Below are 26,991 nucleotides of genomic sequence, written 5' to 3' on the forward strand. Positions count from 1 at the left end.
TTTTAAATTGTAAAAAGCCTGTTAATTTTTTTCCTTTGGTATATCTATTCTAGTGTAACTTTAATTTTTTTTTTTTTTTTTTATTTAAAGGAGAACTTTCAGGATTCTGCCAGTTACCAGGCTGTGACAGGAGTAGACTCTGGAAATGCTAGTGATGAAGATTCACAAAATGAAGGATGTCCTGTGCAAAGAGAAATGCTGCCTAGAGCAGTACAGCAACTGGTATAAAATTGCCATTCAAATTCCTGTTAATCTTATAGACTAAGGCTATAGTAGAAGATGACAGTGTGTTTGAAAACTTGCTAGAGGTTGAACTAACCGCACAACCTTCCTTTAAAATAATTTAATAACGCCACTTGGTTTTTAGATTTTTTTTCGAGCGTAGTTAACTTGGAATGTTTTGTATCTAGAACTGTTAGTACAAATAGCTAACAACCACACTTCTGACACTTTTCAAATGATTATTGTTTTTGAAGAATTCCATGACTACTGGAGATGTGCTGGATTCCCGCCCTGCTGCTGAGTTGCGATTAGATTCACTGTATCTCCAGTGCATGGACAGTCGAAAAGCTGATGTCTCAGACGTCCTTCCAAAGCAAGAAGTACAGTCCTCTGACTGTCAGGCTGCTTCTTCTGATGCAGAAGTACTAAGCACAGCAAGAGGGTTTTTGGGGCATGGCGCCACTCCTGAAGTTCTTAGTGCAAATGCACCTCAGGCAGAGGCACCTGAATGTGAAGTTGGTCTTCCTGATGCTTACCTGTCACCAACTGGAGACAGCTCTGAGAACTTAAGTTTAGGTGCAACAGACAAAGGTAGGCTGCTTTAAATACAACCCATCTATGCAATTGGGGCCACACTCTGTTGCATGGAAAAAGAAATAAATTGTAAGCTAGGCATTTTTCTTCGGCTGTGGGAGTTGGTAATAAAAAACAATGTAGCATGAATAAATTTTGAGTTGCTTTTGTTTTAAGAAACACTTGTATGTTGCACTTAAATGTTATTTTTTGCTGATGAAACTAGTTTAAGCTTGCAGTTGCAGCAACTTGAACTCTGGGTTTTTTTAAGCTGTTGCTGACTTCTGGCAAGGGAACTTAATCTAGATTAATCTAACTTTGGTCTAAAATAAGGAGGTTTTACTGCATTCTTTTTTATTTTAATCCACAGTGTAGCATTTCATATATCTTTCAGGTGATTTACCACACAGCGTTGTCTATCAAAATGAAGAGGGCAGATGGGTGACTGATCTTGCATATTATACTTCATTTGATGAAGAACAAGATTTAAATCTGTCTGAGGATGATAAAATAAATGAGGAGTTCATTACTGGCTGTATGTAGTCTTTTTTCCTTTTTAAATAGCTCTTGTCTGTAACAGTGTTAAGTAAACTTTCCTTTTTTTTTTTTTTTTTTCCCACTTCAACAAATCAGTATTTCGTGTTTTAAAGCCTCCAGGCTTTAGATACTACAAATTATTTGAAAGTTGATGCTGATAATAGCCTACAGTCATATTATCATTATTTATAGCTGATAACTTCTTTCCATATTTCTTACTCTTCACAGGAAGGGTGTTTTGAAACCAAAGAAAAAGCATTCTAACATGTGCCACTGTAGACAAATCAATTCCTTAGCACAAAAATGTCATCTAGTCATCTGTTTTACTAGATAGATTCAAGCAATGTGTGCAGTAGTATTTCTCCTAGTCTCTTATAATTTCTAAAGCTGATGTATGTATGGGCTACTGTATTCTCAGCATGTCCACGGTCCACTCAAGATTCTTCTTTCTTTCAAAAGAAAATGCTGTGTATGTTGTTGTTGAAAACTGTTTATTATGAATGAGTGATCAAACTGGTTGAAATAATGGGGTTGACTGGTTCAAATAATGTTTTTCAACACCATAGTGGTTTTCTGCTGGTTCAAGCAAGTATGATCCCATCTGGGAAAAACTACCCCATCTGCTGTGTCAATAAAGTAGTGCTCTTCCTTTATTTTTCAAATGCCATTGTATTTCTGACACATTCTTGCTTTTTAGATGTGCACTGTCAAATTCAAATATTAGACTGTTGTATAAATTTTTCCAGGGCTGTTTAGGTTTTTCCCACCTGGTGGGTTTTTAAAGCAATTCTGCTTTTGAGCCAGTTGGCTCACCTCTTTTCATGGTAGAGGATAGCACACTTACAAATTCAAGATTGTTAGCATTCTTCTGGCTGCTAGTTTGCTTGTCTGTCTGCAATGCTCAAGTGTGGAGTTGGACAGCTGTAGAAGCAGAAAGGAAATGTTGCATCTGATGCTTCTGAGTCTCATGACATCTGTCTGTCAGCAAACTATGCATACAGTGTATTCTTGTATGGAGTAGTGCAGGATTGCTCACTTGAGCGTTGAGTGCTTCAAAAGGTCTCCAGAGAGGTGTAATGCTTATACAGAGGATTAAGTAAGAACTAATATTGACTTAGAGTTCAACTGGATATCACTATGGGTCATTTATAGTGCCGGGTTGCCTTGAGGAAATATAGTTGAATTGCTCAACTTTTCGTGTTTCAACTTTGTTTCTTTTCTCAGAGCATGTATTGCAGCTTCTCATAAGTAATTTTATGGACAACACCTGTGTTCACTTTACAAGTTTGTGTCCATTCTTGGCTTTTGCCTCCATTTGCCCTGTGTCCTCTATGACTAGGAATGCTCTGTGTACAAAACTGCATATTTTAGAAGTTTAGGTGAACTTAATGATACTTTGAAGTAAGGGGGTAGAGCAGTACCTCTTGATCAGTCTTCCACATAATTTTGCTGAGGAGACTTCAGGTGTTCATTGTTCTGTAGGTGGTAATTGTGCAATTAGTACAATAATTTGAATTCAAAAGTAACATTGATTTATTTGGCCTGTTTAATTTGCATAGGTTTTTCATGAAGTGGTACAAACCAGTCTGTTTCTTTGCTCCAGTTCACACCTTGATGAAGTAAATTTCAATCCCAAATATAGTAGAAGTTCGTTCGGAAGTAGCTACATGATGCCTGATTCTAGCTAGTATGGGTAGCATAACTTGTGAAAAGTTATAGTTTAGTTTGGGGTTAAGGCTGTAAGAGGCTTCCTTTATTCACCCCTAAGTTGATTAGGTAAATGCTGATTTTGGCTCGTTAAGATCCAGTGAGTACCCCTTTAAAACTAATTTTATATAACTTTCTCACCAAAACAGGATGGAGTAACTCCTACCGTGTCTCAAACTGTCTCAGATCTAGAATTATATATGCAATAATTGTCCATCAGAATTTAGTTTAATGATGAAAAATAGTAATGATGGCACTTAATAGCTTATGCCTTATGTTAATAAATGTTCTCTTTGGTTTTAAGCTGAAGCAGCAGCTATGATTGCACAGGATGAGGAAGAATTTGAGAAAGCACACAGACTTGTGCAGGTAACTATGTCAGTGTAAACATAATAGTTCTGTAATTTATTTACAAGTTACAACTTCTGAAATCTCTTTGTCTGCAGGCAGAAAGAGTAGATGCATCTGAATTAGCAAATACTTCATGGAAATCTGCTAATAGCTGCATTCAGCTGAGAACGTCTGATCTTGATAAAGATGCCAGTTATTTACGTTTGTCTTTGGGGGAGTTCTTTGGTCAGAGATCTGAAGCTCTTGGTTGTCTTGGCGGAGGCAGTGATGTAAAACGGGTATGTATCTTAATGTTGAGAGACAACAGAAGGAGAAGAAAAACAACAACTAGCACTGCTTTTCTTATCTTGTAACTAATTCTGAGAACTGGTTTTCTAAGTTGACTTATAAAGGAAATTTTCTGTGTGAGAGAGATCTGGACTGACTTTAGTTTTCCACTTGGAATTTGTGATGTGCTGACCGATGTTACTGATGAATGTTGATCTTCACAGTCTGGTCAGGAACTAATTATGTGTAGGGTTAGAGGGAGAAAGGTACACAGGGCACATGTTGGAGGTTCACATAATAGCTGAATGAAATGCTGCTCAGACAGGGGTATTTGAACAGTGAGGGCATCATTGAATGGCTGTTGATAATTGATGTGCTCTCTAGGGAAATGCCCAACTTCAGTAAAAGTCATCTAGATTTGACTTACCCATATCTGTATGCTTCTTACATCTATGGGATACCTGGCCTTTCTCTCATCTGCTGTTGGTAAACAGGATCCTCATCTGTGTTGCAGAATAAAAAATGGGAAAGTGTGTACTATGGGAGGAAGAACACAAGTATGCTTCTGAAATTCACTTGTGTCCTGATGAATTGGTAGAGTTGGCATGTTCTGTCCTGGTGCATTCTGAGGCTCCGTGGCAGAGCGTGACTCCAGGCAGAGATGATGAGAGCATGTGTACTTTTTTTTTGTGTAACTGGTGTAACTAAGTTGTGTCCTGGTTTCAGTTGTGATAGTTAGTTTTCTTTTTAGTAACTGGTACAGTGCTGTGTTTTGGATTTAGCGTGAGAACAGTGTTGATAACACACTGATGTTTTGGTTGTTGCTAAGTAGTGCTTGGTGTAAATCAAGGACTTTGTAGTGTCTCATGCACTGCGAGTGAGCAGGTGCAGAAGAAGCTGGGGGGGAGCATGGCCAGAACAGCTGACTTGAATTGGCCAAAGGGATATTCTGTACCACAGAACATGATGCTTGGTCTATAGACTGGTAGGAGTTGGCTGGCAGCCACAGATGACTGTTCAGGGACAGACTGGGCATTGGTGAGTGATCGTGTTGTGCACCATTTGTTTCTTTGGAGTTGCATTCTTTCCTCCCTCCTTTTCATTGCAATTACTGTAGTTATAATTTATATTTTGTGTCAATTATTAAACTGTTATCTCAACCCACAAGGTTTACCTGTTCTCTTCAGCTCTTTCTGGTGGTGGTGGGAGTGAATGGTAGAATGGTAGAATGTGTGGTAGAGTTGCTAGCTGGGGTTCAACCATGACATTTGTTAGTTTATTTTATGTATATATATATATATATATATATATATGGGAAATGTATGTATTTGGATTAGGCATTTGCAGTATTAGGAGGCACATGTTATTTCTTACTGGTATGAGAGCCAGACACCAATTGGGCAGGCACTGTGGGCTGAAACTGCTTTGCAAGCCCACTGAACCTATTTGTTAGTGATTAAATTTACTCATGCTGTATTCTGGGGTATTTTTTTTTTTATAGCCATCTTTTGGTTACTATATTACATCTCCGAAGAAAAGGCAACCTGTTGCTTTGCTAAGGCAGTCTGATTCATCAGGAGGAGACACCATCCAAGAGATTTCACAGTTGTCTGAGGTGCTCTCAGGTAATTATGGAGCAGCTCTTTTTTTCTGTAGGGCATTAATGGAGCAAGTCTATCCCAGGAATGTAAGTTTTTAGACAATTTCCTTGCTGTTAATTAACTCTATGTCTTTTTTGTTGTTGTTCTTAGATGACCTAGAAGCACAAACAAAAGAACATGCAAATTCTACTAGCTCGGAAGATTCGAGGCATAGGATGGATACTGCAGCTGAAATACATAAAAACATTAATACAGAAACTGCTACCAAAAGTGAAGCAAAGGTATTTGTCTTGTATTTTTCTCTAAAGTGCAATTGTGAACTGAAAGAAAATTCAACTGACTCCAATTATTATTGTTTCTTTGGTTACAGCTAAATTTGGACTTTCATATCAGCTCATTGCTTTTTATATTGATCATTTGAATCCTAATAGGTGCCACTGTTTGTTAGGATGGTTTCATTAGAATAGCATGATCCTGTAGTGAGCCAGGTGTTACTATCACCATTTTGTTTTCCTTTTTCTTCCAAATTCACTTGTGGAGTTGTTAGCCTATAGTTTTTCAGAGACTCGTAGGCTATTAACATTCTGCCATCAGGTTTCTGAATTTCATCTGCGTCTTGCTCTTCTATTTTTTTTAATGAAAACAACTTGTCTTTACCATAGGAATAAAGTCTCGTAGTTGATAGAATTTAAGAATATCAACATGGTGCAAGTCTAAAAAAGTGTATTTTCAAATTGGTAATCCTAGATACCTACCCTAGACACCTACCTTCTCTGCCTGAATGTGTCACCTCCCTAAGCCTGCTGGCAATGCTCTTCCTAAGGTAGGCCAGGATACTGTTGACCTTCTGTGACACAAGGGCATGTTACTGGCTCATGGTCAACTTCCTGTCTACCAGTACCCTCAAGTCCTTTTCTGCCAAGCTGCTTTCCAGCTGTTTGGTCCACAGCCTGTATGAGTGCCTGGAGTTATTCCTCCTCAGGTGCTGGTCTTGACATTTCCCTTTGAACTTCACAGCCCATTTTTCTGTCCTGTTGAGGTCCTTCTGAATAACAGCTGACTCTCCTGGTGTACCAGCCACACCTCCCAATTTTGTATGATGATGAAACTTGCTGAAGGTGCGCTCTACCCCATCATCCACATCGTTAATGAACTTGTTGAACAGTACTGGCCACTGTCTTGATCCCCCAGGGACTCTACCAGTGAGTGACTGGCCTCCTGGTGGACTTTGTGCTGTTGATCACAACCCTTAAACTTGTCAGCCCAGCCAGTTTTTGGTCCAGTCACGGTCTACTTATCTGCTCCATACTTTGTCCATCTTTTTATGAGGATGTTGTGAAGACATACATGCATATCTACAGGAGGACAGCTGTTTTCAGTTCTTGCTGAATGGGTGTGTGTCTGAGAGGTGGGAAGAGACTGGTCTGGACGTGACTCTCTATGTACTCCATGCTCTTTGCTAAGCACAACTGATGTGAAAACTAAAGAACAAATCAGACTTAAGTGACAGAGAAAACAGTAAGAATAGCTTTGTCTTCCCCCTGTAGAGAGGTGGATGATTTAAAGTTAAATAGGAGTTTACTGTATATTTGGTCATGGTACCTTCTTTGCTGTTTGTTTTCAATGGGTTTTTACTCCCAGTTCTTCCAACTGAATTAAAGCTTTTTAGGATTTAAAAAGTTTTACATAAACTAAGACTTCCTAGCAGGCAATCTTTATTTAATCTTTAAAAAAAGCCTTTGTGGAGTAGACTTAAAAAAATCAGCAGAATAAGAATTATGCCTATTGCAGTGTTCCTTCTTGACAGACGATTAAAAATGTGACAACTAGAAATGTTAATACATTACCATATCCCAAAATGCAAAATAATTCAAGCAAGCAAACAAAATACAGAAAACAAAACACTAAACAAAAAATTTCTTACTGTGGTGCATTTTTGGTTTGTTGTAGGATGGAACTCATAAAGACAAGTTTGAGGACGGCTTATCTAATCATTCTGACTCTGTCCTGAGTATTAGCACAATTGCAGCTGCTATTGCTAATGCTTCCACCAGTGCTGAACCTTCCCAGCTAGCTGCTATGATGATGGCACTCTCTAATAAAAGTAAAAGAACACATTTCCTTCCTGGAATTGTTAAAGAGACGGAACTCTCTGCTACTCAGGTATTATCCAGCAGTGATGAAAATAGTGTATTTGATATGGAAAAATACCTCAAAAAAACAGATGAGAACGGACATGAAAGTGAATATGAGAGTATTGTGAAACATGAGGCATCTGTGCAGAACCTTATCTCTGATACCTTGTTACTGGGTAAAGATAAAAGTAAGGATGCTCTTGCAGAAGACTTGATGAATAATCATAGCAAACAGCAAGAAATAGAAAAACGATTGCTGAATTATCTCAATGAAGGAAGTGATAGTGAGAATTTTTCCGGTCTGTCTAGTGTTCCCAACCATGAAGACGTAACTGCGGATAGTGTTAAATATTCAGAAAAGTTGTCAGATGTAGTAAATAGTAAACATTTACAGTCAACGGGTGCTGATGTTAGATCAGATACACTTAATGGAAATGAAGCCTACACATGTGGAATTCCTTTAGCAGTAAACAGGGAAGTGGCACAGAGAAGTCCCCTTGCTTACCAGAACAGCAATCTCAGTAGTAGATTTTGTATAAGAGAAGGTGGAGAAACAGTAGATCAAGCAACAAATGCTGTTCCTGAGCCACGTAATGGTTTGTTGGAGGGAAGTACAGGAAATACTCCGTGTCTCAGCAACTTGAAACCTACCAAGCAATCTATTAGATACGTCTCAGTAAGTCCTACAAATGCAAAGCCTACGCAGAAATTGGACAATGATGAAAGGAAGCAAAATGCAGAAATAGAGAAGAGAAACAAGGATGCTGATACTGCTTGTGGTGGGAATGGAAAACGTGTAACTTTTCAGAAGCTCTCCCCACCTTCCCAGAATAGTACTGGTAAGTAAACCTATATAAATGTAACCAGTTATTGAAAAGGCTTTCTTTACAGTAGACATGTACTTAAATAAATACTGTTATTAAATTCTGTTTATTTGATAGACAATAAATCTGTTCTACCTGAATGTGACTTACAGCATCTGGAGGATGAGCAGTATAGCTTCAGACCTTCAACTTCACCTCTGATTCACTCTTCTCCTAGTGAGACTTCTGGAACAGCATTTTCAGGGTAAATTCTTGGTGCAGGTTATAAGAATTAATGGTTTGTGAGGATTGTTGAGGGATCAAGTTCTATTTTAGATGTTGTAGGTTTATAGAAGCTCATTATTAGGCTAAGACTTCATTCATAGACTAACCTTGACATTCTATAGACCAATGAAGATGTGTATTTTAAACTTATAAGTATTTCACTCCGTTTGGTTTTCTGATTCGAACCATTGCTTGCTGTGAGAGAGGATGGGTAGAAATATTTATATTGCTTTTGACCACTTTGTATCTTGACTGATAGTTCTGTCTAAGGTTTAAAGTTTTCTTTGCAACTGAAGGAGCAACATTTTTTAAATGAGCTTCCATAACAGTAAGTGTCATAAGCTGTAAGATTACAACTAAATTAATGTAGTCTTAAACATATAAACATGACCAGTAGCTAATAATTATGTGCAGTCTCATAAAAAGACAAGGCAACTGATTTCTTTGACTTAACTTTTAAGTTCACTGTTTGGTATCTAATTACAGTTAGTGTTTTGTACATGGTATTAGAGTTGTGGGCTGTTGGGCGTTTCTCAAAAGTTAATATGTGCAGTAGTGTGTGTATTCTTTCAGACATGTTATGTGGATATTAGGATTTCCAGTTAAAATTGTGATTTTTCGTTTCTACTGACTAAGTTAAACAGAATGCTTAAGTTGACTTTTAGAATAGCCTAGCTAATGTGTAGTATTGATTTTCTTGAGGGCAGCATTAGAAATATATTCTAATACTCTCATACTTTGAATCTGTTTTTCAGGTCTGAAAAGGACTTTACTTGCCCGTCCCAGTATCAGGAATCTTCTTGCAAGGAGAATGTACTACCTCAGTCAGTTTACTCAAGTCCAAGCATGAGCAGATTGACATATGTCTCTGCAGCCAGCAGTACCCATAAGAACACAGCAGCAGTACGTAGTCCAGAGACATACTGGGTAAGAAAAACAATACTTTTCCTGGTTTAATTCTTTTTCTGTAGAAATGTTTATAAATACATAGTTTAGCTTGTACTACTTTTATTCAGGACTGAAACTATATTTTTCTACCTCTGACAGTTGTTCTGATTGTTTTTATTGCTTTGGAAAAGAGTGTACTCTGAGACTGAAATTTGTGTTCAGACTTGCAGTCTTATGCTGATTACAATAATTGGCCATCTTTTATCTGAGTTTATGCATTCCTTGGATCTGAGATCTTTCTGTACTGTCTCCCCTCTTCCAAAGTGTGTAGAACTGTGGATGGAGCTTTAAAAACCAGACAAACAAAAGCTGAAAAACCTCTGTGACTGCATGGATATCTGAGTAAATAGAAGTGACTACATTTATTTTGTAATGTCTTTGTCAGTTGTGCTTTTTTCTAACACAGGAAATAGAAATGCTATCTACTATACCTTCTCCTTTCATTTGCAAAGGATGAGTCTTTTCAGGACTGATGACTAGTGAAAGCTTAGTGAAGCCTTCTCTTCCTCCTCTAGGAGCACCAACAGCAATGTGGCTTCTTCCTGATCCTTGGAGCATGTGTGTGCTGGCCTATGGCCCATTTCGTTCTAGGTCTAGTTGCTCGAGTTACACCGGAAGTATTTGTTGTTTTCCATCTTGATTTTTCCAGTGGGAATCACAGCCCAATAGGAAGGAACCCAAGGACAAATTTAAATGGGTGTTTTCTTGCAGTCCATGCTGGCATAGTGTCAGCTCATAGGTCTGTTTTTCACAGATTTGCATACAGTTCTTGATTACTGTTACCTCATGCCCATGGGTGACTCTTTGTGCTTTGACATAACTGGCTGCATACTGGTTTGTCCCTTTGTCTTGAAGAGATATTGCTGTTTAAGTAGTCTTTGTTCCCCAGGGTAGTTCAGAAAGGAGATCCTCAAGGACTTTGCCAAAGATTTACATTTGTATTATGAGTACATTTGTAAGTCCCATTTATAATGCCCCACAGTGTTAATTTATTCCTTTGTGTTAGGAATCTTTTATGCTGAGAGGGAGTGACTGATAGATTTTAATCATTTGTTCTTGTTGAGAGCCACTTTCTTGTCTCTTGCCTGAAGCTTCTACAGACAAGAAGTTGTTTGTATTGGTGTTACTCTCAGAATACTTACTATAGCACAATCTCTTTAACCAGTGGTGCCTTTTCCCTTTAACATTAGGGTCAGGTTGTCAAAAGTGCATGTTTTTTTAATTTTTTTAAAATTTTTTATTTATTGTTTGGTTGAGTTGGCCTGGTGAGCTGTCTCACCTTGGGCAGCTGCTCTGAATGCCCTTTATAAAGGACTGTAACTTGCAGCTTACTCGTCTACAACAATCTGAGCAGTTATTTTATTGGTCTTTCCCCTTCTTTTAAATGCTACTCCCTGCCTCCCAAGTCCTATTTACTTAAGATGAATAATTCTTTATACTGTAGATACTTTTAATCCCTTTGTGTAGCTCTCTTGTTCCTGTGTCAAAATTTTCTAGGTACACCTGTCCTGAGCTGATGTCTGATTGCTTTGATACCACACTGTCTAGTTTTGGTTCTGAAACTTTTAAAAATTATTTTGAAACTCCATTTTTGAAAATGGAATTTGTGGTATAGGTGTACTTAACAAGAAAAAAATTAAACTTTGTAGCACATCTAAAGAACACTTTCATTTTCCAGATTGGTAGGGGACCTACCTGGATTTGCATCCATGCTTCCATTGTGAAGACTCTTAAGTGTGATGCCAGTTGTGGAAGGGTGATTTTTCCTGTGGTCAGTCCTCCTCTACTGATTAGTGTCCATGCTATTGTTAGTAGCTACAAACAGTGCATGAGAGGGTGTAATCACTTTTGCTCTTGACTGTTAACCCTCTAGGAGAATCCTTGAAACCCATTGTGTGTATGCATATTTATGATCTGTACTTCTCTTTCTCTTGTTTTGATTTCCACGTGAAAAAAACTCAAGACTCTGGGACTAGGAAGAACTGAGAATGGGGGTGAGGTGTGCTCATTCCAGCTATACCATGAGTACCTGGCAAAATGGAAGGTCTCTGGACTTGAATGGTTTCTTTGTGTGAGCGCACAAAGAACATGTTTGTGCCAGTGCAGTTTCATGCATCTTGATTCCTTTTTGATTAGTGACTTGGTTCAAGGCCATTCAGCTCTTTCTTAAAAAGCTGGCAAATATGTCTAGTGTGTTATCAACATTGTTTTGGATACAAATCCAAAAATACAGCACTATAGGGAGTGTTGTGAAGAAAGTTAGCTATCCCAGCCAGACCCAGTAGAATGTGACTTGAGATAATAGATTGCAGTTGCAGGTTTTCTTTTTCAAGGCAAAGGGCCACAGTTGTTACGAAAGTAAAACTTCTGACAAGACTTGGCAAACTTGACTATTTGTATTGAATGGCAATCCCAGTAGTGGTCAGACAGGAAAGTTTCCTTAACAGGCAATACTAATATTAAGTTCTGTCTTATGTACCCTGCTTGTTTTTCGAAAATATGCAGTACACATGTTACGTTTGTTTACTAGGATGAAAATGCTAGTGAACTGAGCACAACAATAATTCGAGCCAGCCCAACTCCTCCACGGGAACATGCAAAGGAGAATCTAGAAGACCACTCATGTCAAAGAAATAGAAAAGAAGCAGTACCTAGTATTGACCAGAAACGAGAAGAAAATGAACTTGTGGGTCTTCAAAGGAAACTTGATAATGTACTGGATCAAGAACTGTCTGAAGAAGGTTTTCCAAAGAATGAAAAGCAGATTGCATCTATTCCTTCAAATGTACCAGCAAATCATAAAGAGCCAGACCATGTGAAATCAGCTTTACCAAGTAAATCATGCACCTTTCAGCCTCATTCGGTCAGTGTTGATACACAAGAAGTGTGTCAGGACCAAACAAACAAAGCACAGAGACAAGGATTACAATCTGTGAATGTATTACCTGTATATTCTGGATTAAACACTTACATGCCATGCAATCAAAAGTCATCTGGTGAACAGTATGTTCCTATTTCAACATTTAAATCCCATGTCACTACCTCTGAGAGTCAAGCAATTCCTTCTTCTGTTCCCCCCTTGCTTGCAGGGCATTCTCTTGCAACAACTCCATTTGCACAGCAGCATCTGGGAAATATGCTGTCTTCTGGAAATACAGTTCTGTCTCAGTTTCACGGCTGCATCTCTGCAGGTTTTGGACTTACAGCAGGGCTTCCATGTTCCAATATCCCAGCAGGACATGTTGAGAATCCACTTACTGTAGGAATTCCTTTAGGTCCAAATATTGGTCCTGGCTCTTTGGGTGCAGCTTCACTTTATAATCCACACTCTACTGCATGGAATAATAATATCTTAAATATAAAATCATGTACTGGACAACCTCTTGGAGCTGGTAGAAACGAGTGGGAGTTGTCAAAGTCACCTGGTATTGGTAAGTGTGTTTTTTACAGTGTGTTTAAAATATAGCTGTAGACAAGAATGGTGATAGCAATGTTGCTTATATTACGGTAAATAAAATTAAGATGACTGCTAAGTTTAACTGCAGTTATTGTTTATGCAGTCTTTGTTATTTAAAAATCCCCTATTACTAATTTTCTGTTTAATGGTGTTCTCTGAATTCTTATGGTCTCCCTAATAGTCTTAAAAGACATTTCTTATGATGTAGAAGAATTTTAGCGTTCTTCATCATTGAGTAGTTTTGTGTTTATGTTAAGGGATCTAAACTGTCTTTCATAAGAGTAAGATAAATCCTAGCTGCAGTTCAAACTAGGCAAGACCCTGGAAATTCCACTGTATTTTATCAGGAAAGTAGATGACGTTTCTATTTCCAGCCTAATTTGGCATTAGCAGTCTGTTAAGGCCAGAAGTCCAAGGAGGAGACTGGAGGGCTCAAACTGTTTGCTGGTTATAAAGGGGAAAGACAAGCTACCAAGGATCTTCTGACCTTTCTGCTGTTACTCTGTATTTAGACCTAAGCAATGCAAATTACTATTTCATTTTAAAGACTTCTTTTAACCTACAATCTTCTTAGTTGTTTTCTGCTATACTTTTTTCCTGGCTCATTCTTTCAGTCTAAATGACAAGCTAGTGGGGTTGAAGATTTGAATTTGTGACAGTTTGTAGCTTGTTTTTTGATTGTTCTAAGTCATTGACCTTGTTAGTGCATTTTAAAATAGTGAAATTTGAACTTCTTACTCATTGCCTGTATTTATACCAACAAGATGTCGTAATACTGGTATTCGAGTTTTCTGAGTTGGGCTAGTACTGATTCAGTTGTGACCAATGAGTAATTTATGAGTTGTGTATACATATAATTGATGGGTGTGTATGGAATGTGCTATTTCCATAAATACTTATTTCTGTGAGAGTAGAACTTTAAGAAGCAAATTAGAAACGATTGAAATTTCAAATTTCAGACTTGTGGAAAACATCCTTATGAGAACTGTTAAGAGTCAAACATTTCTTTGCCGTAATGAAGCATTTGTCGGATAAGTTCATAAACTTGACATAGTGGCAGCCTGAGTGTTGTTTTTCTTCTGAGTACTTGAAACTAACAGGAGCATATTTTCTTCTGAAGGACATGTAAAAGTACCAGAAGAACTGAAGTTCTCTAATGCCTGTTGTGTGGGAATTGCATCACAGACAGTTCTTAGCATTTATAATCCAACTGACCGGTGGTTGCAGGTCAGCATTGGAATACTCAGTATTTCAATTAATGGAGAAAAGGTAAGAGATTTTTTTTTTTTTTTTAAGCTGAATAATACTGTAATCTTATCAGTTGTCGTAGGTAAAATTAGAGCTCTCTGTACAGATTTGTAATTTCTCCCGTTTTATATTTAATATGCACGAAAGCAGTGCTGCCTTCTCTCAGCCAGGCCACCTGACTTACTCCAACAAGTGGGCTTTGAGAGGTAAATGCCACATAACAAAATTGACTTGTAGAATTGTACTGTGTGCATGAAGTGTGGTAGGTTTGAGTTTACTGGTTCCCACCTTTGTGTATGCAAGAAAAGGCAGCCCTAGGAAAGAAAGCATCCGCACTGAGAACTGTTACTGCTAAAACATTTTTGGCAGTTTGCTCCTATTTTTCTTGAAATCATGACATCTTGAGTGATGGAGAATGAGAAATATTTGGAGCAGGTTTCAAGCTGGATGGATTGTTCTGTAGGTTGTAGGTAGCTTGTAGTCCATAGATCAGCTGTCTTGCACTTTAATTTTGTTAAATTTTATCTGCTTCTGTTATCATAGTAATGGTTCCAGAAGTAAAATATCTCAAGAACGTGACAGTGAGTTAGATTAAAGGTCTATTAGTATGATTTAATGTCTTTTACTGATGAATACACTTAGTAGAGAAGAATATAAGAACAAACAAACATAGGGTACTCTGAGCTTCTGGCAGTTTGATACTTGGGAACTTTTGTGTTAGATGTTATTTCCGTTCATAATAGTTTCTGGTGGACTGCCCTTTATCTAGTTATTCTGCTGAAATTATGTAGTGTTGTCCATAGTTCAGTTGTGGATTGTATGTAGTATTGCTGTTTTCTTGATTTAAATCTGGTTCTTGCTGATTTTGTTTGGTCTGTGTTACTGAGAAATAGCGGACAATGATTCACTTAATATATTGCAGCTTGTAAGTTTTATAAATCCTGATCGTATCCCTCCTTAGGCATGTTTTTCCAGCAGATGTAGCACATGTCTTTCCAGGAGTGTGACTTGTGGTTTTGCTCTCCTTCTTTCAGAATGTTTCCTCTTTAAAGAACACCAAACCACACTTTTGTGTGCATATATATTTATACACGTGCTTATGAGAGTTACAATTTTTTACATGTTTTTCTAATCACTCAGTATCATGAGGCTTTTATGCAGCTATTCTAACCTGAGATTCTGTTGTATCAAGAGGTGATTATTTTAGATGAAATTACTTTACAGTTGTTTCCAGGAATAAATGTTTGCACGGTATAATTAAACTTCATTTTTTTCAGTCAACTCTGAGATACATGGAGTATGCATTACAGTCTGTCTTTCCTGCTTGAAAATTATCTATAAATATGTTCAGAACAGAAATTTTAAGACACTCACGCTGGGATTGACCAGTGGCTTACATACACTGACTTTCCCATTACTCTTCCACTATAGCTCTTCCTCCCATCTCTGATGGCAGAAAACACCAAACGGAGTTGGCTTTGTTTATTTTGCTGCTGTTCTTTCTCAAAAATCAGAGTTTCACTTATGAATTCATTTTCCCAGTGTCAGTCTTTCACTAGAAGCTGGAAAGTAATCCCAGCAATTTTCAGGCTGACTTATTTCTTTAAATTAAAAGAAAATGCCTACAGTTGAGTGGGATGGAAATGGGACATGAATATGAAAATGCATTAATTAAATGGAGGGAAAACATATACGAAATGTCTGTGCTGAGCAGTGGTGCCAGATAAATGTGGTATTTGGAAAGAAATCACCCTCTGGCAAAAGGCCTGTTGAAAATGACAGGTATTTTCTTTTTCAGATGGATCCTATGAAGTACCAGTGTCTAGTTTTCAAGAACACAATCATCGTAGGATCCTATTCTACCAACGATCTGAAAATACTTTTCTTACCTTCTCATTCGGGGATCTTTCAGTGTATCCTCAATGTTTCATCTTGGCCGGTTGCTGCAGATGCAGAGACAATTGTTCAGTCAGAAGCTTTGGCAAGTAGAGTAGTTCTGACAGCAGTCGCTGAAAATCCTCAGTTAGAAGTAAGTAGCTGCTGATTGTGGGTCTTTTGTTGTTGTTGCAATTTTATGAATAGTTTAATGACACTGGAAAATAATAGGAATGCAGGGTTGTTCCCAAAGAAACCTGGAATTTCATATGCTTTGAGTGGGAAGAGAATACAATAAAATGTTGGAGAAGCTTATTGCTGTCTGGGAAGCTCTAGTTGTGGAAAAGCACCTACTGGACAAAAAAAAGGATTCTGACTGAAAAGAATAAATTAAAATGTATTACTTTTTCATTGTTAAAACAGTGGATAAGATCTTAAATGTCTAATGCTTCCTAGGTATCTGCTATGTTGGGTTGGGCATTAAATGTAGCAAAAAGCATTTGTTTCCAATTATAAGGATTTCTTTTTTTTTTTTTTTTTTTTTTTACATCAAGTAGACTTTATCTTGGTTTCTTATTACTTCCAGCTTGTTTATGGTTGTAGAGAATATTTTCTTATTTTGGATTAATTAAAAATTAAAGGTAAGTGGATGTATAAAATGCTTTTGTGTTGAGTCTTACCATGAAGAACAACCAGGTAGGAGACAGTGTGACATTAAGAATGAAATCTGGCTTTGTGTAGAATGTAAGAGTATGGACAGGCAGAAATAGGCTTGATGATACTTTTGGAGGTTCCTGAACAAATTACCTGATAGTCTGTGTCATAGCTGATAAAAGTAAAATTTTCAGTCATTAGCCACAGCTTACAATTCTTTTTTCCTTTTAAAGTGGTCTGTTAACTTTCTTTGGGATAAGTATGTTTTAAAGTCATGAATGTACATGAATGCATATAGTTTTTAATATCTCTTCCATAAATTTTAGTCTATTTTTAATGCATTTTTTTCTATGTAGTTTGTGAAAGTCCTCCATTCTCTATGTTCTTCATGGGTTCATTCAAACTTGCTTCATATTAAAATTAAACCCTGTGCTCAATCTCTGCATGTGTTGTTATATTCTTGAGATTGGAAAAAGTACCAAATAAAAGCTATATTTTGCTGCAGATCATAACACTTAAATGTTTTTAAACTAGCAAAAATTAACTTCCTTTTAGTAATTTTCTTAACTTTTAACTTGCTGAAATGGCTTTTTAAGTATCTAAAACTGACATTTCTTACTTGTTAACAATAATCATAGTTTAAACTTATTGGTTTTTTTAAATTAGCCAAAATAATTTGATTGTCTACTGGGTTTTGGTGGGTGAATATTGCACTAAGATTGGCTTAATTAATTCAAGCAAAATATATGTGAGATAGCCAATTGGCTGTAACCTCTTTTAATATCAAAGGAAACACATTTCTTAGACTTCTCTTACCCCAGTAGGATGTTTGTATTATATGTGGATATAGCATTAAGAGGATGGAATAGGTGAATAACATCCTTACTTTCCTGGTGCTTTTGTATGGTAGTGTATTTTGGAGGTTTTCCTTCCTTCTGAATTCTTCTTTGTTTTAAAACCAGGTGGAACCAGGAAAAGGAGATTGTCTGGACTTTGGTGACTTAACTTATGGCAGTTGGAAGGCTCTTCCCCTAAAACTTATCAACAAAACCCATGCTTTTGTGCCAATTAGACTTATTATTAATGCAGTAAGTACAGTAAACTTCCCGTATGTGCAAGTTAACATCTTGTGATACTGAATTTTAATACTCAAACACTCACTTTATGTTATATATCATTAAGAAATATACCCTGGACACTAGATGTAAGATTCCCAAGAAATCTTTGATTAGTCAGGAAATAAATTGGTTTTGCAGGTTAGTGATCTGAGTCTGCTGTAGTGGTACCAAAAACAGTGCTGCTGGGATAGGTGTGGTTTTCTTGTTTCATGTGTGTTTGTTAGTTTTTGTAGCCTAGCAGTGGGCTTCTGCCTCTGGCTCTTGCTCTGATAGCACAGGGCAGCTGATAGCAAAAGGGTTGTGTTGCCTAAACCTTCCCTCTGAGAAGCTGAAGATATATTCCACTATTGAAATGGAACAGTTGACTGTTCAAAGAAGCAGCCAAGCTTGCTGCTAGCAAGTTTAATAGGAGCAAGAGCAGGACTCTTTGCTCTATCAGCTTTGTGTCCCACTAGAGAATAGCCTGTATTAGAGGCTACAGGATTCTCCTCTCTGTATCTCTGTGGTAATGCAGATTTCAGGTTTTTGGCTAGGCTGGCTGCTGATTTGTGCTGTGGGAGGAGCTGGCCTTGTTTCTGTATGTGGGATAACAAGAACGGACTGGCCTTACGTTAGGGTGGATTGGGTTATCATGGTGACTAATGATATTTGGTCTTCAACAGCCAAACTTCTTGAAAGCTTAAGCTAAGCAGATTCTGCTTGTCCCCTTTTGCTGCAGAAGGATTGCCTACTAATTTTAGAGGGTTTACTGGACTATCATATACTAACTGAAACTACAGGCTAATTTTTGATATTTTTTTTTTTTTTCCCCCCAAGCTACTTGGATAATTCAAAATTGTTTTGCATTTCTAGGCTTGGTCAGCATTGCTGTTAGTGACAATAAGAGATTTAATACTTGTAATACTTTATTCCTTTGACAGAACGCAGTAGCTTGGCGGTGCTTCACCTTTTCCAAGGAACCTGTTAATCCTTCTGATGAACAAATGGATGCAGTTTCTCAGACAACAGCTCCATCAGTTGTAAATCATGTGATACATGCAAGCTATGATGGGCAAGTGAGTAGTTTGTGGTTGGCTGATTCTTCCTGTACTTGCTGTCTGAAATGACAGTGCTGAATGTCTGAGTTCACAGTAATGATTTCTGGGGAATCTACCTCTTTGAGCAGTACAGTTTTGTTTAGGTTTTGTGGGTGGGGTTTTTGGTTGTGAGTCTTTTCCTCCCCTCTCTTAATAGTTCTCTCCCTCCCATTAAGATGTCAACCAAATTCTTTTTCAGGATCCTGAAGCTTTGACAGTTTGGGTTCTGTTCCATGCACCTAAGAAACAAATTTCTTGTTCAGGTACAGCAATTTAATTTTCATTTTAACTGAAACAGATTTTACTTTTAGATGTGTGTTAGAATTGCAGGAGCAGGCTGTAAACTTCAGATGAAATGGTCCATCTTTGGTTTATGTGTCCTAATATTTTGGGTATCACATTCAGTTTTAATAACTGTAGGAAACAGAATACTTCTATGTCTTAATTCTTTATATATTATCAGGGACATTTATGCTTCAGTATGAAGCTGCACAAAGTTTGTACTGCAGGATGCATGGAATTTGGGTTATTCCTTTTGCTGAGGGAATTAAATCATCACTAAAGAAAACATTACTTTGGTTGTAAAATAGATAAATTTGAAGAAATCTCTGAATTTTTCTGGCTTCCTGGATAGAAAATATTACACATATCAATTAGTTTGGCTAGTATGGTAGGATGGGGTTTTCTTGTTTGCATTAGGGACAATTGCAGTCACAGCTGACAGAAAAGTAAAACTCTCAAGTAAGATCCTGTGCAACTTTAAAGAGGAAAGAAAAGTGTTGCCAGGGTAATGGGAGAGCTTCTGTTAATATCACCACAACATGAATATGTTAAGATTGAGCAGTAACTTGCTTTTGTTACTCATGAAATTGTTTCTAGATCCCTTGGGTCCAGCGGATGAGTTCTTGGCAAGAGTGGATGTGGAAGTGGATAGTCCAGGACCTACCACTGTCATTACAAGTGTTTCTCTCCGAGCAAGAGCTGGAACAGCAAGGATACATGCTCCAAAAGATTTACAGGTTTGTTTGTGTTTCAAGAACCATTTGCCTCTTTCCTGCCTCCTATTTTTGTAATGTTCGTTTTTATTATGTATGTATATATACATACATACACATTTACTTTATTCTTACAGAAAATACATCTGTCTACTAGTGTGGGTTCAACAGCCAAACAGCAGCTGCCACTGAAAAATGCTGGAAACGTTAGTGTATATTTGAAAGTTAAGGTACGTTGGTTTTTCCATCTTGAAATCGTGATTTTTGTGCTGTTAATACTATTGAAACTAGAGTTGAGCCTTGGGGTTTTAGCTCAGCTCTGTGGCTTGACAAAAGGTTTATAAGTTTATGTAAAGAGAATGAAAGATAGCAAAAAGATTGACTCGTTATTGGAAAAAGCATATGGATGTTCTGTTGCTCAGCTTTGGTTGTATTTGTTTTAACAAAAATAACTTCATGATTTATACTGTATTTTAACAAGTATATAACAGGTATGTAAAAGCTGTGAACCCTGTGCTGCACAGCAGGTGTTAACTAGGTAGTAGAATAAAGCCTGTTTGGAGCAAAGACAAATATTATCTTTGGGAAACATCTGTACTTTCTGACAAAGGTGCATCAGTTTTCAGTGTATATCTTGCCAACCCAAATACAAAGCGAGTTCTTTTCAGGTATGCAATGTCTTTACTTGACTTTAATTTTTTTAGAGAATCCATGGAAAGTATGGTCCCAGGTAACTAAAATGAAAGGGAACTAAATACTTTTGAAACTAGCATTTCCAAGTCAACAGAAGGAGCAGTTGGTCCCATTTTACATAAGAAAAAAATGAAATGGAGAGTTGTGACCCCATCATTTTTCAGATCAGAGGCCACAGAAATAGGATGTATGACTAGTATCACAAATGCCACATTATGTGATGATACTGGATGCTAATTGATAAAGTTTTGGAGATTCTAGGTGTATTTGAATTGTCTGAACTACGGCAGATGTACTACCAAACTGTATTGCATGTTGTAGAGATGTTTATTCCCTTAAAATAAGTAAATAACCCTCCCTTTTCCCCTTGCATGCTTTCAGACATCAGATCAGGACAGCTGCTTTGCTGTTGAACCCGAGGGCCTTTTCCTTTTTCCTGGAGAAGAACAAGCAGTGACTGTCCTGTTTTTTCCAAAAAACGTAATAACTACAGAAAGGTAATATAACAGATTCTATGCTGCCTGTGTTAAACTGAGCTACTTTTGACATTAGGGTAGTGAACAAATTGAAAGTTTACCTGCAAGAGAAACTTTGGCTTCAGTTGTTTTCACAATAGTCCTCATCCATTACAAAAGGATTTTTGCTAGGGTTCACCTTTTCCATAGATTATTTGCCTCTTCTGCTATGTATAACTTAATGAATAGGTAATATTTCCCATCAAGAAATATTCTGAGATTTATTTTGTATAAATAAATGTAGCAAGTCCCTGAAGCTCTTTATATGGTTTCTAAAGTACAACAAAGCTTCAAAATACTTCAGAAGCTCCTTCAGTCACTTCCCTCTTCATCGGTCTGCTGAGGCAAGGGAAATGTTATTTTAATTTTACATATGAAAAAAACTCAAGCACTGATCAGGATCACAAATATTCATCAATTATGCCTGCCATAATCAAATAAATGTTTGACTGCACATTCTGTACAGCATTGTACACGTTTCTTTTGCAGATGTACAGCATTTGTAGTTTTGCACATAGCACTTGTTAAACTTCATTCTGTGAAATAGACTTGATGGTTCAAGGCACCATTCTGGTGCCTTGTAGGAGTTTTTGGCAATGACAGGCGTCTGATTCATTTCTCCAGAGCAGCCTTTGCTCTTTTGTTATATGTTTTCCATTTTCTGCTCTAACTGAGCAAGAATGGACAAAGGAGTACCTTCAAAATATGTTAAGCTTCACTATCTAGCTTAACCAGGCCTACCCAATGCATTAAATCAAACAATGAGAAGTTATGTGCTAGTGACAGTATGATCCTGTGGCCTTATGCATAACTCCTTTGCTTTGCAGACTCAAGGTACTTGGGAGGGTTGGAAACTTTTCAATCTACATGCAAGTGCTGCCAAAAGATTAATAAAATAACTCAGGCAATAACGAGGCTCCATGTTGCCTGCTGGTGGGATGCAGGGCTCTCTGTCAGCAGGCATCATAGGAATTCACTGGCATCTGGAATGAAGGTTCTTGAGTTTCGTTCCTGGTGTGGAGCATGTCTGTGCTATAGCAAATGCTTCAACCTATTATTTAAAAGCTTGATTTCCTTCCTTGATGCTCTTGTGTATTTTACACTTATAAAAGTTCAATGAAGTTTCTCAGGGTATTCAAAAGGCATCTCTTTAATCTACACAGAGACAGCTAGACTTTGTTTCTTTCCAAAATCAGACTCAAAATAATCAGAAATTAGCTTGGACTAATTTACCTAGCTGTAGTCTCTGAAATGCTGATCTGAACCATTTTGAGATGAAATACCTTGGAAGATTGCATGAAGTACATGTGGCATGCCTATTTACAGCCCAAAGAATTTAAATTTGCTATGCCTAAAGCTGACCTTTGTCATAAAATAAAAGGAAGTATTTGTATTTTCCCCTTAAGAAGGTAGTTTATAAAAACCTATCTGTAATTTTTTTTTTCAGTTGTGTTGTTTTCATCAGCTAATCTTGTTCTGTTGTGGGATTTAAATTTATTTATTTATTTTTAAAGTACTTTGAAAATCCTTGTGCTGCCATCTGGGCCTCAGTATGACGTGGTGATAAAAGGTGAGGTGGAGTCTGAGAAAAATAGACTTGTGTCTACAGCTACTGGGTGCTCAGACATTCCACCCATTCTCTCCAACAAACAATTCATTGCCTGGGGAGCAGTATCACTCGGATCATCAGTGTAAGTATAAGTTGAACAGCCATTCATATAGAATATTGTGTTAAATATTTTATATTGCACTTATTTGAAGTGAAATTTCGTATTCACATTAATAATCCACAGGTGATAAACAAAGCTGTTTTATTCCTCGAGGGAAGCAGAGTACTACAATTATTTTTCTTGTGCAAGAAATTTTTGGAAACAAACTGTGATCTTGTTTGACCTTTGTGTATTCTTGAGGACTCTTTAGCTATCATTAGAATAATATCTGATTCTGTAAGTTTAGTATGTCTTGTAAGTAGAAATTAGGTGAAAAATATTTCCCATCTAACTTAATCCTTCAGATTAGTTCTTGTCTGGATTTTTTAGGTTGCAAGTTTACAGTTTCAGTATTCTGTGATTTAATGGAACTGTTCATAATTTTCAGGACATACTTTGCTTCTTTTGTATGTAAAGGCTGCAAGTTTTACAGATCTCTGGACTTCTAATAAGTATTACTTTAGGGACTAATCCACTGTTGGTTGATACTGAACTTTTTGAGGAATCCAGTAATGTTCCTGGTTGTTTTAAAAGCAATCCATGTTTGCAGCCAAGAATCATTTCTAATAGCTACATTTCTGTTTGTCTGTTTTTTTATGATAGTGTTTCTAACATAGTAGTTTTGGCTATCTGATGTTTGGGAATTACTACTTCTTTCCTATATACTGCTACCTTTTTGTTTTCTGTTCCTCCTGTAAAACATTTCTGATGAACCCTTGGTTTTAGGAAGCTGAAGTGATTTTTATAATTTTGTTCCAACAGGGTACAAAACAGTGTCTGCCACTGAAAATCAAGGAGAGGCTTTGCTCTCAATCTGTCCTTCTCTTTGAGAAGAGACTGTATGATCGGTTCTCTTAGGTTTTTACCAGTTTTAGCACTTGTCACATCCTTCTGTAAATGTTTTTTGACGTGTTAAAATGACAAATGCACTTGCTCTTCTTGCTGGAGATGTTTCCTACCTCTGTTGAGGAAAGATCTGAGTATCAGAAATCTGGTCAATGGTAGGATGTATCAAAGAGAAAAGAAATTGCTTCTTGGTAAACCTGATTCTGTCAAGTGACCATAACTTTCTGTGTTACAATTAAATTGAAAAGTACATGAAAAGGAAAAGTTATCCTTAATTTCCTTAATTTAGTTTTTTACAACTGTTCCAGTGAAGCTGCTCTAGACTACTCACAAGATTGTTTCTGCATAACTAAGTGGCTCTGGATAATTTAATCATAACTGTGTCCTAAAGTGAGAATTTGTAAGAAATTTTTGTATTGACACAACTGCTGCTTGTTTTAAAAGTTCAAGCTAAGTACAGTACCTGAACTTCAGAAAAGCTATATTTTATATATATATATATATATATATATATATATATATATATATATATTTGGGGATTGTTTTACTATGTGAGTGTTCGTGCGTTATGGTGTATAATATTGTAGGATGTGTAAGTCTGAGAATACAGAAATAACTTTCTAGCTAACATATTCTGTTTTTCCAAGAGGTGACTTTTTTCTGTTAAATTACTTCAAAATTTACTGTCCCATTTCCGTTGTTTCCATGAAGAAATACATGCAGTTAATTTGTATTTGCTGTAAAATCTAACTAAACATCTTTTTCAGACAGAAGAAGTTAACTCTAAGAAATGACTCTCCATCTGTGACCCAGCATTTAAGACTGTTGATAAGAGGCCAGGATCAAGACTGCTTTCAGGTGGCTGTCATTAAAATTTCACTTCAGTGTTTGACAGTTATCAGGCTGTGTTTACCCTGAAGTATGAGTAGCCTATATATTTGTTCTGAGACTGCCAAGATAAACATAGTAGCAGAGTTTAAGCTACACTGGCAATCTCGGGAACTGCAGAGCGCTGCTGCAAACTGGAGCTCATCTTACAGCTCTTTAAGCTGTTGTGTCACAGCAGAGTCAATACTTGGTGGAGCGAACCATCAGTGGCCCCTCTTGTAAGAGGGAGTCCAGGCAAAGACAAAGAAACTGGAATGAGCCTTTGGGAATTACTGTATCTAAAGGGTTTTTTTGTTTTGTAGTTCACATGTGTTTCTATCCCCATTTTCCCTCAAATGTTCAGATTTTTTTGGATCTAAAATCTTAAACTGAAAGAGAATGCGCATAGTGCTGGTAAGGTTCAGCACTACCATATTGGGGATTGAAGACAAAAAACTGTCTAAACTGAGAGGCATTGACATGCTCCTTGTGGGAATATGGAGTATCTTGGACTTCTTTGTCTTTTTCATTGCATCTTTAAATATATGCCATTAACTGAGTTAATCTGTATTTCGAAGAAGTTAATTTTGAGTTACTAGTGTAGTAAGTTTTGCTGCTATGTGTTTTTCTTGTTCTAGTCACTTCTAATGTCTTCATTTTTATAGCTGCAAAGTATATTTGGATCAGAAGAACGCTTCACTAGTCACTGGGAACTCAAAATCCGTCCCAAAGAAGATACTAACATATACTTGATGTTTACACCTACTCGAGTAACTTGCTGCTTTGCAAAGCTGGAAATCAAACAGCTGGGCATTCGATCACAGCCAGGAATTAAATTTACTGTAAGAGTCCCAGCCTAACTTCTAATAATTTTAAATGTACATTTTTCATAATTAAAATCTAGCACTTAATAGCTGTTTCTGTCAAAACCCTGAAACTTCAAGATACAAACTATGGGTATCTGTACATTTGTTAAAGATTGTACGGGCACTAAATTTCACAGTTGGAACATTAGCATCAACTTTGCATGTATTTTTTTTCCCTTGTGAAGGAAGAAGAAATGTTTTATGTACTATATTAAAAATAGCCTAAGATTTTAACTCAAAGTAGCAAAAAATCTGAACTTGTCTTGTTCTATAAATAGGCCTTAAATGAACTTAAAGTAGAACTTGAAAAAGATGGAATAGAGATGTAGGCCTTTCTAGTTCATGCAAAGTCTTTTAAGTTCACATTTTAAACACTGTCATTTGTTTTTCTGTAACTTTATGTAGTTTTCCATAGTCGTACGAAAGTTTTACTAATTTTTTTTTGTGGTGTTTTTTTTTGTTTTCTCTCCCAGATACCATTGTCTGGATATGGAGGAACAAGCAATATAATTTTAGAAAATGTTAAAAAGTTGTCACATAGTTACATGGTTACATTGGATGGATTAGTGTCGGCAAGATTGCGGAAAGCTTCCTTCCATGTAAGAAACACGGGTTCTCGGGCTGCCTATGTTAGAGCACTGTGCTTGGCAAATGTACAGACCAAAACAGTGATGGATCCTCAAGTAGTGATTGTATCTCCAGACAAGTTTGTACTAAGAGAAGGAACACATGAAGTAAGTACAGTACTTGATTCTGAGCATATTGTATTAATTAAAATGAAAATAAGTATGATCAATGAAAATATCTGACTAGTTCCGTATTAAAATCTCACCTAACTTTTATTAAGTCCTGTTTCACTTGTATTGCAGTAATTTGTTGACTCATATTCCAAACATTCATACTAACAATAAGATTTTCTTTTCCTGAGTATGTTATCTATTTATTTTATCAGGTGGTTACTGTAACATGGAATCCAAAGGAAACATTCCATACAACAAACATGCTGGTATCAACAGTATTTTTTTTTTGTGGAGATGAAGTTTCTAGGCAGCAGTATCGCAGGTAAGATGTGCTTTGCTATTGTGACAGATGTTTAATAAGAAGTTAGAACTAGAGGTGTGTGCTGCCCCAAGTATGGTCTTAACATGCTTCCCAAAATAGCAAGAACAAACTCAAAGACAGTGATGATATGGAAAGATCTATTAGGTGTTACATCTGTAAGTTGTTGATGAGGGATTTGGTTTATTCGTTTGGCTTTGCTTACATACTGTAGCTACAATCCTAGTTAAGAGTTTTATTCCTTTACCATTCTTGAATTCAAGTGTCTTGGGTTTTGGGGGTATGTTTTCTTTTTTGTATCAAAAGAGATTTGTGTGGTGTCTCTTTGCAATACGTATGTAACTTTAGTTTTGAAAGAAAAGACTCATAAAAGGAATAGTACTGAATTAAGTTTTGAACAGGGTTCGCATCTTGGTTTGCTGAATTCTGTTGACGAAGACAGTATTTGAGTAGATGTGTATTTGAGGGAAATAACATCCACATATGCTCATAACACGCTAAGGGAACTTGTAGCAAATATTTTGCTGATCTTAAATAGAGGCAGTGTTACTCTGAATTTCATTTTGTATGACTCAAACACACAA

At 36.9% G+C, this 26,991-nt stretch overlaps 1 protein-coding gene across 2 annotated transcripts in view; it reads left to right on the top strand.

Moving 5' to 3' along the window:
* CEP192 (centrosomal protein 192) overlaps nt 1–26,991 on the top strand; it is a 60,944-nt gene that overhangs the window by 8,726 nt on the left and 25,227 nt on the right. For both annotated transcript variants that reach the window (XM_032701806.1, XM_032701815.1), the window contains exons 8-31: nt 91–222; nt 477–813; nt 1,190–1,330; nt 3,344–3,408; nt 3,486–3,668; nt 5,159–5,282; nt 5,409–5,539; nt 7,209–8,232; nt 8,335–8,461; nt 9,237–9,408; nt 11,960–12,860; nt 14,007–14,155; nt 15,933–16,163; nt 17,626–17,751; nt 18,702–18,836; nt 19,057–19,120; nt 19,737–19,876; nt 19,990–20,082; nt 20,927–21,042; nt 22,575–22,751; nt 24,383–24,473; nt 25,148–25,324; nt 25,822–26,082; nt 26,301–26,410. In XM_032701806.1, coding sequence (XP_032557697.1) covers nt 91–222; nt 477–813; nt 1,190–1,330; nt 3,344–3,408; nt 3,486–3,668; nt 5,159–5,282; nt 5,409–5,539; nt 7,209–8,232; nt 8,335–8,461; nt 9,237–9,408; nt 11,960–12,860; nt 14,007–14,155; nt 15,933–16,163; nt 17,626–17,751; nt 18,702–18,836; nt 19,057–19,120; nt 19,737–19,876; nt 19,990–20,082; nt 20,927–21,042; nt 22,575–22,751; nt 24,383–24,473; nt 25,148–25,324; nt 25,822–26,082; nt 26,301–26,410 — 5,207 coding nt within the window. The remainder of the gene's footprint in view (nt 1–90; nt 223–476; nt 814–1,189; nt 1,331–3,343; nt 3,409–3,485; nt 3,669–5,158; nt 5,283–5,408; nt 5,540–7,208; nt 8,233–8,334; nt 8,462–9,236; nt 9,409–11,959; nt 12,861–14,006; nt 14,156–15,932; nt 16,164–17,625; nt 17,752–18,701; nt 18,837–19,056; nt 19,121–19,736; nt 19,877–19,989; nt 20,083–20,926; nt 21,043–22,574; nt 22,752–24,382; nt 24,474–25,147; nt 25,325–25,821; nt 26,083–26,300; nt 26,411–26,991) is intronic.

The sequence above is a fragment of the Chiroxiphia lanceolata genome, chromosome 1 (genome assembly GCF_009829145.1).
Source record: "Chiroxiphia lanceolata isolate bChiLan1 chromosome 1, bChiLan1.pri, whole genome shotgun sequence".
In the NCBI taxonomy this organism is placed as follows: domain Eukaryota; kingdom Metazoa; phylum Chordata; class Aves; order Passeriformes; family Pipridae; genus Chiroxiphia; species Chiroxiphia lanceolata.